We start from the raw sequence: 12,099 nt of genomic DNA, 5'->3' as shown, positions 1-12,099 counted from the left end.
CAGGGAGGGCAGGAGATCACACCAGGTTCCTGAAATAGCAGCATGCTGAAGCAAGGATTACAGGATTGGTGTCAGTTTCCCAGCAGAGCAGTACTGTTGGTAAAACGTGTCTATATATAATGATATAATGACACCTTTTAGCTTGGATTCCATTAGCACTCCTATTCTTGGGAACATATCCTGTGTATTAAGTGATATAGCAGTACATTAGTCAAGAAAGTTTTCTCACAACTGCTTCCAATATATTAGCATCCTTTCTTAAATAAGGAGACCAATATTGTGAACAGGACTCCAGATATGATCTGACCAGTGCCTTGTACAAGTGAAGCATTACTTCTGTACTTTGCTACTTAGCTCCCTAAACAATAAACAATTAGCTTTCTGAATTGTTAAGCTAGTAGTATAAGTAGCATTTGTACTACCAGCTTTTTTCTGAATTATAAAAATCATGCACCAGGACAGAGACAATAAACTTATTTTTTATTTTTCCTGCCAGAATCTCCAATTCTGAATTTTCCCACATTATGCTGACTTATACTCACGTAATCTATATCACTTGTAAGTTTCTTTATATCCTCTTAACAATGTATTCTCCTATTAATGTGTTATCAGCAAATTTAGCAATCATGTTTGGTGTCTTCAGCCAAGGAACTTACGTAAGTTATAAGAAGTTAATATCCTAGCGCCATTCCCAAAGTGCAACTCTTACCAGACATTGCCAGTTAGAGAAAGAATCGCTTATGACTATTCTGATTCCTGTTGGCCAAGGAACAAAACTGTGACTTAAAACCAGTCAATAATACCATGGAGGCAGACCCAACAGCAGAGTGCTCTCTCTCTTTGATTCCTATAGTGCCTTGCTTGATTCTAAAAAAGATCTGGACACCACAACCCCAATAAACTCAAGGAAGTCTGCAGATGCTGGAAATCCAGGGCACCACACACAAAATGCTGGAGGAACTCAGCAGATCAGGGAGAATGTATGTAAGGGAACAGTCGACGTTTTGGACTGAGACCCTTCTTCAGGACTGCAAAGGAAGGGGAAAGACGCCAGAATAAAAAGCTGGTGGGGAGGGGAAGGAGGATAGCTAGAAGGTGATAGGTGATGCCAGGTGGGTAGGAAAGATAAAGGACTGATAGGAGGGTGGACTGTAGGAGAAAGGGTAAGAGGAGGGGATCCAGGGTGAGGTGATGGGCGGGTGAAATGAGAAAAGAAGCCAGAGTGGGGAATAGAAGAAGAGGGGAGGGGGGAGGGATTTTTTTTTAACCCGAAGTAGAAATCGAGATTCATGCCATCAGGTTAGAGGCTATCCAGACAACTATGTCATAAGGCCAAAACAATTGCAGTGAGGACCTCTGGGATTTCAGGATAAGGGAGAACTTCAAAATTCTGACCTCAGTGGATGGGAATCTGCTAGAGTCAATTGTTAAGGATGAGGTGATGGAGTACTTGTTGACATAGGATAAGATAGTACAAAGTCAGCATGGTTTCCTTCAGGGAAAATCCTGCCTGACGAACCTGTTGGAATTCTTTGAGGAGATGACAAATAGGATAGATAAAGGGGATGCAGAGTGAAGTTAAGATCGCGCTAAACGGCAACTCCTTTGTTTGCATCTTCAGAAGCAGCTCTATTTCCATCTTTAATATCTTTATTTTTCCCTTTCAGGGTTGTTTTGAAGACGCTGACCTGGAGTTACACGCTGACTTCAGTTCTTTGCAGGAATGGGACCCATTCTCAGGGTTTCGGGATTGGCCATTGTTCAGCATGCCAAGGGTTCAGCCTGAGAATCCGGCTCGAATTCGCAAGCTTAAGATCTCGGGGCTCTGGAGATGGGCAGATCAAGGGTCAGTGTCACGGCAGGAGACCCATGTGTCGTCGGGGGAGCCGGAAAATCCACTGCTGTGGGCCCGAAGACCTGAGAACTTTACAATCTTCAGGCACAGAGCTTGAAAAAATCGACGTAACGAACTTTTAACGTCATAAACGAGCGAGTTGTTTGTTATGTCTCTCCCCTCGCTGGGAAAATGGAGACACCTCTTTCTCCCTTATTTGGGAGAGAGAGAACCTGCGGTATGTCGAATGCCGGGAGAAACGCGAAATCTTTCAGGTAACTGCAAGTCTGTGTCTTTGCTATTGCTTTGCTCACGCTTGAATGCTTGGTGGCGGATCCAATGCTTGCTTTTTTTTGCCAGTGGCGGGAGTGGGGATTGTTGCTCGCTGCCACTTACATGCGGGAGGGAGGGAAGCTGGGGGGGGGGCGGACTTTGGGGTTCTTACATTTAACTGTCGTTCATTCTTTGGGGCACTTCTCTGTTTTCACGGACGTTTGCGAAGAAAAAGCATTTCAGGATGTACATTGTAAACATTTCTCTGACATTAAATTGGACCTTTGAACCTTTGACCTTTGCAGTGTATGTCCTAGATTTGGACTTCAGAAGGCCTTTGACAAGGTGCCACACATGAGGCTGCTCACCAAGTTAAGAGCCCATGGGATTACAGGAAAGTTACTAACATGGTTAGAGCATTGGCTGATTAAAAGGGGGCAGCAAGTGGGAATAAAAGAATCCTTTTCTGGTTGGTTGCCAGTGACTAGTGGTGTTCTGCAGGGGTCGGTGTTGGGGCCACTTCTTTTTATGCTGTATAAAGTGATTTAGATGATGGAAGGTTGGTGGAGGAGCAGGTAGTGTTGAGGAAACAGGTAAGATGCAGAAGGACTTAGATTAGGAGAATGGGCAAGAAAGTGGCAAATAAAATACAATGTTGGAAAATGCATGGTCATGCATTTTGGTAATAGAAATAAATATGCAGACGATTTCAAGACGTTTAGAAAACAAGAGCAGGGATGTGATGCTGAGGCTTTATAAGGCACTGGAGAGGCCTCACCTTGAGTATTGTGAACAGTTTTGGGCCCCTCATCTTAGAAAAGATGTGTTGGCATTGGAGATGGTGCAGAGGAGGTTCACAAGGATGATTTCATACGAGGATTATCATATGAAGAATGTTTGATGGCTCTGGGTCTGTATTCACTGGAATTCAGAAGGATGGGGGGGGGGGATCTCATTGAAATCTTTCAAATGTTGAAAGGCCGAGACAGAGTAGATGTGGAAAGGATGTTTCCCGTGGGGGAAGAGTCTACGACAAGAGGGCACAGCCTCAGGATACAGGAGCACCCTTTCAAAACAGAGATGTGGAGAAACTTCTTTAGCCAAAAGTTGATGAATTTGTGGAACTTGTTGCCACCTGCAGCTGTGGAGGCCAGGTCATTGGGTGTATTTAAGGCAGAGATTGATAGGTCCTTGATCGGAAATGGCAAACAAAGATTACGGGGAGAAGGCCGAGAACTGGGGTTGAGGAGGAGAAAAACAAAAGGATCAGCCACGATTGAATGGCGAAGCAGACTTGACGGGCCAGGTCGACTAATTCCATTCCTATGTCTTACGGTCTAAGTCTAAGTTTCTAGCTCTGCCATCTAATGAAGGAGCTCAATACATTTCATGGAAGCTCGAGACAAGGCAGTGCTTGAGATTACCAGATGTGTGATATTTTAGGCAAGGTTCGAGAGAATCAGAATCAGGTTTATTATTATCACGGACATATGTTATGAAATAGTTGGGTTGCATGGGAGTGTTGTGATTAGTGTAATGCTGCAACAGCGACAGAGATCCAGGTTCAATTCCGCCACTGTCCAAAAGGAATTCTACCCGCGGTCACATGGGTTTCCTCCCAGTGCTCCAGGTTCCTCCCACATTCGAAAGACTTACAGGTAGGTAGATTAATAGTTGCATGGGTGTAATTGGGCCGGAAGGGCTTGTAACAGTGCCATATCTCTAAAGAATTATTTCTAAAATCATGAAGTCGAATTAGAACGGAAAATATCAGCAATACTCAGTAGATCAAGGAGCATCATTGATGAAGGAGAAGAATCAACATCTCAGATCAATCACCTCTTGTCAGATCTCTGAAGCTCCCCATCACAGGACTCAATCTAAACGTGCTGTTGCTGGGATGGATGGAGTTGGCAGTAGACTGACACAGATGCTGAATGAAATGGACTTTTCCTTCCAATTCTCAGTTGCTGATAATAACATATTTGTTCAACGTAAGTAAAAAGTCGTAACACGCAAATGCAGTTCTTCACGGTATTGGTTACATTTCGTCAGCCCCATTCTATTTTTATCAGAATTGCAACAGGACATGACTTTTAACATTTTTTAATCAAATAGAGTGTAGTTTTACTGCAGATTAATCACATGAAGATGAATGGCATCTCATTCGAATACTTCAAGTCCTTTACACTACAATCTTGAAGGTAAATTTGATGTCCTAATTTTTCCATGTTGTAATATACTGTAACTAATTTGACTCTTGAAACACTACAGATTTTTATTGTATTTGAAGGATCTTATTTTAAGCTGGCAATAAGTATTAATATACATAATTAATCAAAGCACTTCTCACATATAAATTCCTGTGTGTCCACATTTCTACTCTGACTTCAACACCCTATAAATCACTGATATCCACCTTGGTAAAACAATTTCATTTTAAGCAAATTGAGTAGAATTCTAAATACAATATGATTCATTTGAACATAATTATCTGCAGGAACAAGTAAAAGGCATTAAGTCCTCATAACCTTTCTTTCCTTTATTAATATCAAACCCACAAGTCTATCTTTTCACTGTCTCCATTAATCACCTCGCTTTAAAAACTTAATTAACCCTCAAACCCACATACACGACTATTTGAATGCCCTTTCCCAGTAATATTGGCAATTAGTACAACATGATACAACTAAACAAAATGCCCTTATGTTTAATACAGATGTAAGCAAGTTTGAGTTAATGTCTGTAAGGAACAAGAGTCATAAGGTTTTTACTTAACTTCTCACCATGCTATAGTATCCTTATTTAATGGTGATCCCAGCTAGATATTCACCAACGGACAGCGGTGAATCTGCAAAACTGTGACCTCTGTATCAGAAGGTTAAAGACATCATTCGGAGATATCAGCCCATAATGTAGGCTGACACTGATACAGAAAGGGATGGTTAGAAGTGTCATCTCTTTGAAGATGCAGCCATAAGAAGGCAAAAGAAATTATCAAAGACCTTCAATATCCGGGCCAGGCTCACTCTTTGCTACTACCATCAGGCAGGAAATACAGAAGCCTTCGATTCTACACCACCAGGTTCAGGAATAGTTATTACCCTACAACCATCAGGCTCCTGAGACTGCATGAAGAACTTCAAACACCTCAATTCTGAACTGATTCTGTCACCTACAGACTCACTTTGAAGGACTTTTTCAACTCACGTTCTCAGTATTTTTTATTTGCACAGTCTGTCTTCTTTTGAACATTGCTGTTTGTCATTCTTTGTTCACATATGGGTTTTACATAGAACATCGAATAGTACAGCACAGTACAGGCCCTTCGGCCCACATTGTTGTGCCAACCCTCAAACCCTGCCTCCCATATAAGCCCCCACCTTAAATTCCTCCATATACCTGTCTAGTAGTCGCTTAAATTTCACGAGTGTATCTGCCTCCACCACTGACTCAGGCAGTGCATTCCACGCACCAACCACTCTCTGAGTAAAAAACCTTCCTCTAATATCCCCCTTGAACTTCCCACCCCTTACCATAAAGCCATGTCCTCTTGTACTGAGCAGTGGTGCCCTGGGGAAGAGGCGCTGGCTATTCACTCTATCTATTCCTCTTAATATCTTGTATACTTCTATCATGTCTCCTCTCATCCTCCTTCTCTCCAAAGAGTAAAGCCTAGCTCCCTTAATCTCTGATCTCTGATCATAATCTCTAAACCAGGCAGCATCCTGGTAAATCTCCTTTGTACCCGTTCCAATGCTTCCACATCCTTCCTATAGTGTGGCGACTAGAACTGGACACAGTACTCCAAGTGTGGCCGAACCAGAGTTTTATAGAGCTGCATCATTACATCGCAACTCTTAAACTCTATCCCTCGACTTATGAAAGCTAACACCCCATAAGCTTTCTTAACTACCCTATCCACCTGTGAGGCAACTTGATCTGTGGACATGTACCCCGAGATCCCTCTGCTCTTCCACACTACCAAGTATCCTGCCATTTACTTTGTACTCTGCCTTGGAGTTTGTCCTTCCAAAGTGTACCACCTCACACTTCTCCGGGTTGAACTCCATCTGCCACTTCTCAGCCCACTTCTGCAACCTATCAATGTCTCTCTGCAATCTTCGACAATCCTCTACACTATCTACAACACCACCAACCTTTGTGTCGTCTGCAAACTTGACAGCCCACCCTTCTACCCCCCACATGCAGGTCGTTAATAAAAATCACGAAAAATAGGGAACTCAGAACCGATCCTTGTGGGACACCACTAGTCACAACCCTCCAATCCGAATGTACTCCCTCCACCACGACCCTCTGCCTTCTGCAGGAAAGCCAATTCTGAATCCACCTGGCCAAACTTCCCTGGATCCCATGCCTTCTGACTTTCTGAATAAGCCTACCTTGTCAAATGCCTTACTAAAATCCATATAGATCACATCCACTGCACTACCCTCATCTATATGCCTGGTCACCTCCTCAAAGAACTCTATCAGGCTTGTTAGACACGATCTGCCCTTCACAAAACCATGCTGACTGTCCCTGATCAGACCATGATTCTCAAAATGCCCAGAGATCCTATCTCTAAGCATCTTTTCCAACAGCTTTCCCACCACAGGCGTAAGTCTCTCTGGTTTATAATTACCCGGACTATCCCTACTACCTTTTTTGAACAAGGGGACAACATTCGCCTCCCTCCAATCCTCTGGTACCATTCCCGTAGACAACGAGGACATAAAGATCCTAGCCAGAGGCTCAGCCATCTCTTCCCTCACCTCGTGGAGCAGCCTGGGGAATATTCCATCAGGCCCCGGGGACTTAACCGTCCTAATGTATTTTAATAACTCCAATACCTCCTCTGCCTTAATAGCAACATGCTCCAGAACATCAACCTCACTCGTATTGTCCTCACGGTCATCAAGCTGTTTCTCACTGGTGAATACCGAAGAGAAGTATTCATTGAGGACCTCGCTCACTTCCACAGCCTCCAGGCACATCTTCCCACCTTTATTTCTAATGGGTCCTACCTTCACTCCTGTCATCCTTTTGTTCTTCACATAATTGAAGAATGCCTTGGGGTTTTCCTTCACCCTACTCGCCAAGGCCTTCTCATGCCCCCTTCTTGCTCTTCTCAGCTCCTTCTTAAGCTCCTTTCTTGCTACCCTATATTCCTCAATAGACCCACCTGATCCTTGCTTCCTAAACCTCATGTATGATGCCTTCTTCCACCTCATTTGTCACCCATGGTTCCTTCACCCTACCATTCTTTATCTTCCTCACCGGGACAAATTTATCTATAACATCCTGCAAGAGATCTCTAAACATCAACCACATGTCCATAGTACATTTCCCTGCAAAAACATCATCCCAATTCACACCTGCAAGTTCTAGCCTTATAGCCTCATAATTTGCCTTTCCCCAATTAAAAATTTTCCTGTCCTCTCTGATTCTATACTATTCCATGATAATGCTAAAGGCCAGGGAGCAGTGGTCGCTGTCCCCCAGATGCTCACCCACTGAGAGATCTGTGACCTGACCTGGTTCATTACCTAGTACTAGACCTAGTATGGCATTCCCCCTAGTCGGCCTGTCAACATACCATGACAGGAATCCGTCCTGGACATACTTAACAAACTCTGCCCAGTCCAACCCTTGGAACTCATCAGGTGCCAATCAATATTAGGGAAGTTAAGGTTTCCAAAATCTGCCTCCTAATTTGCTCCTCGGTATCTCTGCTGCTACCAGGGGGCCTATAGAATACTCCCAATAGAGTAACAGCTCCCTTCCTGTTCCTGACTTCCACCCATACTGACTCAAAAGAGGATCCTGCTACATTACCCACCCTTTCTGTGGCTGTAATAGTATCCCTGACCAGTAATGCCACCCCTCCTCCCCTTTCTCCCCCCTCTCTATCCCTTTTAAAGCACTGAAATCCAGGAATATTGAGAATCCATTCCTGCCCTGGTGCCAGCCAAGTCTCTGTAATGGCCACTACATCATAATTCCATGTATGTATCCAAGCACTCAGTTCATCACCTTTGTTCCTGATGCTTCTTGCATTGAGGTACACACACTTTAGCCCTTCTACCTTACTACCTTTACACCCTTTATTCTGCTTCTCTTTCCTCAAAGCCTCTCTATATGTTAGATCTGGCTTTACTCCATGCACTTCTTTCACTGCTCTATCGCTCCGGATCCCATCCCCCTTGTAAATTAGTTTAAACCCTCCCGAACCATTTTTTTCATTTTAAAAAATATTTTATACCTCTGTTGTTTTCTTTCTGGGCATCACAATGTTTTGGAGGAGAAAAGACTAGATTTTGCCCACAGCATCCAACATTGCTCTCCTAAAAGACACATCGTTAATTTATAATTGATTTTCATTTGATTTGATTAAAGTAAGAAGTTTCTCTGTATGTTCTGCTCTTCAGGGACTGGAATATACCATCCTTACTCAGTAAGGCAACCAAATGATTCCAGATCCACATATGCAGTGCCATCTGAAATCACCTTGTAAGGAACTCAGTGGGAAATTAACAGTATTCAATAAATATTTGTAATGCCAGCAATATCCCAGCCAAGGACAAATGGATGAAAATATATTGTGCTCTTTCACTATTTTCAAGATTATTAATGAGATTAAATTAATTTTACTAATCTGAAGGAAATTCAAAACAAATCTATGCAAAATCTTCTAATCCATCACTTGTTGAATTTGCAGTAAAACACCTTTCATGTTATCTGAGACAAAATAATTCACTTGGAGTTTGCCAGTGTGCGTGGTATAGGGTGAAGGTGGAGACTACACAGAAACCTTAAGACCATAAGACATAGGAGCAGAATTGGGCCATTCAGCCCATCAATTCTGCTCTGCCATTCCAACCTGGCTGATCCCGGATCCCACTCAACCCCATACACCTGCCTTCTTGCCATATCCTTTGATGCCCTGACCGATCAGGAAACGATCAACTTCTGCTTTAAATATACCCACGGGACTTTGCCTCCACCGCAGTCTGTGGCAAAGCATTCCGCAGATTCACTGCTCTCTGGCTAAAAAAAAAATTCCTCCTTACCTCCGTTCTAAAAGATCATCCCTCAATTTTGAGGCCATGCCCCCTAGTTCTGGATACCCCCACCATAGGAAACATCCTCTCCACATCCACCTTATCTGGTCCTTTCAACACGAATCCAAATGCTTTGGGTTTTGTTCTAGGTAGGAGCTAATTAAACCTGCTGAAATTAGAAAGTCTTTAGTCTACTTACATGCAGCTTGAAACTTGTTTGGTCCATACATGTTGGTGTTGAGGACACCTAAAGTAATTATGAGATACCACTGAGAGATCCATATAGGTCCCAAACTGCACTTAAGGCTGCACAGGCCTTAGGCTCAGTAGATCAGGACATGGTGAATGAAAGCATTGACTCACTCACAGAATAATCCTCCTAGACTTCTCTGGCTTTCTATTAAAACAATGAAGTATACAATTCATGTATGAATTGAAATCCCACCTCTGTTGGTAGTGGCATTCTAAGGGAAGATCCCAGTGCGAGCACCTCAGGCCTGGCTGACAGAGGTTGGATATCCCAGGGAAAACTCACTTGTTACAACTTTAAATGTTTTACCTACAACTTTATATGGATACATGCTTTGATAATAAATGAGCCTTCAACCTTTAAAACTACTCAGTAAGGTGCTGAAGACTGACCAGTGCAGTACGGCCTATCCTCATTCTACACAGAGGAAGTCTGCAGCATAGTGCGGTATTAAAGGTAAAAGCACTTCCCTACAAATACACAACTTCTGCAGCAGAAAATTGGATAAAAGTGCTGCAGCCATGCACTCATCTGGCAATGGGCTCATTAAAATTTCACAAGCTGCTGAAACTTCCATTGCTTCCACTCTGTCTAATCAGCAGCAAGCCCCTCAGGGTACCAACTCAGAATGTGACATCCATAGCAAACACAGACAGGACATGGCTTACCTGCTGAATTCCATACGTCCAACCCTGCCTGATGCGGTCCCTGGCCCAAACATTGTGCGCATTCTCTGCCAGCTTATCCACCATGGCCTCCTGGGTTGAGGTTAATTTGATGTGGCTCAAATCCATAGGAGCTGGCTTGTAGCCACTGGGCAGCTGGTAGCTGTGTCAGAAAATATAGTAGTTATCATTAGTCATTTTCAGTTATTTACATTGTGCCATGTTATTTAGGCACTAAGAACCGAGACAGTGGCTCTTCAGATTCTCCAGCCACGAATGCATTGTATTACTTAAGATGACAACTCAAGGAATTTCCCAGAAAACTCTTGAGGAACTGCACCTTGTTTAGGGTTTGTTGGAATCTTCGGGACCCAGTACTGAATCCAATAATTTCAGATTGCCAGCATTTCCTGTGCAAGACACACAGCATGCTGGGTGAACTTAGTAGATCCGGCAGCGCCTATGGCGGGAAGCAAATTGGCGATGTTTTGGACTGAGACCCTTCATCAGGACTGCAAAGGAAGACCATAAGACACAGGAGCAGAATTAGGCCATTTGGCCCATCATGTCTTCTCCATCATTCCATCATGGTTGATTTATTATCCTTCTCAACCCCATTCTTCTGCCTTCTCCCTGTAATCTTTGACACTGTGACTAATCACAAACATATCAACATCTGCTTTAATAGACAATAGACAATAGGTGCAGAAGTAGACCCTTCGGCCCTTTGAGCCTGCACCGCCATTCTGAGATCATGGCTGATCATCTACTATCAATACCCGGTTCCTGCCTTGTCCCCATAACCCTTGATTCCCCTATCCATAAGATACCTATCTAGCTCCTTCTTGAAAGCATCCAGAGAATTGGCCTCCACTGCCTTCTGAGGCAGTGTGTTCCACACCTCCACAACTCTCTGGGAGAAGTAGTTCCTCCTCAACTCTTTCCTAAATGACCTACCCCTTATTCTTAAACCATGCCTCCTGGTACTGGACTCTCCCAGCATCTGGAACAAATTTCCTGCCTCTATCTTGTCCAATCCCTTAATAATCTTATAATCTCAATCAGATCCCCCCTGAATCTCCTTAATTCCAGCGTGTACAAGCCCAGTCTCTCTAACCTCTCTGCGTAAGACAGTCCGGACATCCCCGGAATTAACCTAGTGAACCTACGCTGCACCTCCTCCACAGCCAGGATGTCCTTCCTTAGCCCTGGAGACCAAAACTGTACACAATACTCCAGGTGTGGTCTCACCAGGGCCCTGTACAAATGCAAAAGGATTTCCTTGCTCTTGTACTCAATTCCCTTTGTAATAAAGGCCAACATTCCATTAGCCTTCTTAATCCATTGACTAGGCCTCCACTGCCATCTGTGGCAATGAATTCCACTAAGAAGTACTGTTTGATTTTGTTTGGCACTACATCAAGTCAAATCCTCAAAAATGTCAATCAGGCTCGTAAGGCATGACCTGCCTTTGACAAATGCATGCTGACTATTCCTAATCATATTATGCCTCTCCAAATGTTCATAAATCCTGCCTCTCAGGATCTTCTCCATCAACTTACCAACCACTGAAGTAAGATTCACTAAGAGCTACTGTTTGATTTGGTTGCAGCTAGTGTACCATGTTGTCATGCAGTAGGTCAGTATGCTCTCAATTACACATCGATAAAGGTTTCCTAGTGGCTTTTGAGGCAGATTTGCTCACTTTAAACTCCTAAGATAGCATATAGGTGTTACTGAGCCTTCCCTACTATCTGGGAGGTGTTGTGGTCTCACAGAGCTCCTCTGCGATGTTCACTCCCAAATATTTCAAGCTGGAGACCCTTTCTACTGCTTCACTTTTTATGAGTAGTGGAGCTTGCTCACACTCTTTTGATTTCCCTTTTGCACCTCCTCTCTTAGGAGCTGTTTTCTTGTTAACCTCAGTCTCTGTCCTATCACAGGCATTCCATTTATTCTCTTCACCCCATCCTCCTCCTGCAACTTAATTGATGCTTATTTGTTCACTTCTCC

At 43.4% G+C, this 12,099-nt stretch overlaps 1 protein-coding gene across 1 annotated transcript in view; it reads right to left on the bottom strand.

Moving 5' to 3' along the window:
* Nucleotides 1-12,099, bottom strand: part of ryr2a (ryanodine receptor 2a (cardiac)) — an 801,439-nt gene that overhangs the window by 373,834 nt on the left and 415,506 nt on the right. The window contains exon 24 of the mRNA XM_063055593.1: nucleotides 10,090-10,249. Coding sequence (XP_062911663.1) covers nucleotides 10,090-10,249 — 160 coding nt within the window. The remainder of the gene's footprint in view (nucleotides 1-10,089; nucleotides 10,250-12,099) is intronic.

Source organism: Mobula hypostoma, chromosome 8 (genome assembly GCF_963921235.1).
Source record: "Mobula hypostoma chromosome 8, sMobHyp1.1, whole genome shotgun sequence".
Classification (NCBI taxonomy): domain Eukaryota; kingdom Metazoa; phylum Chordata; class Chondrichthyes; order Myliobatiformes; family Myliobatidae; genus Mobula; species Mobula hypostoma.
The sequence above is the reverse complement of the archived record's forward strand: the minus strand, read 5'-3'. Positions and strand labels throughout refer to the sequence as shown.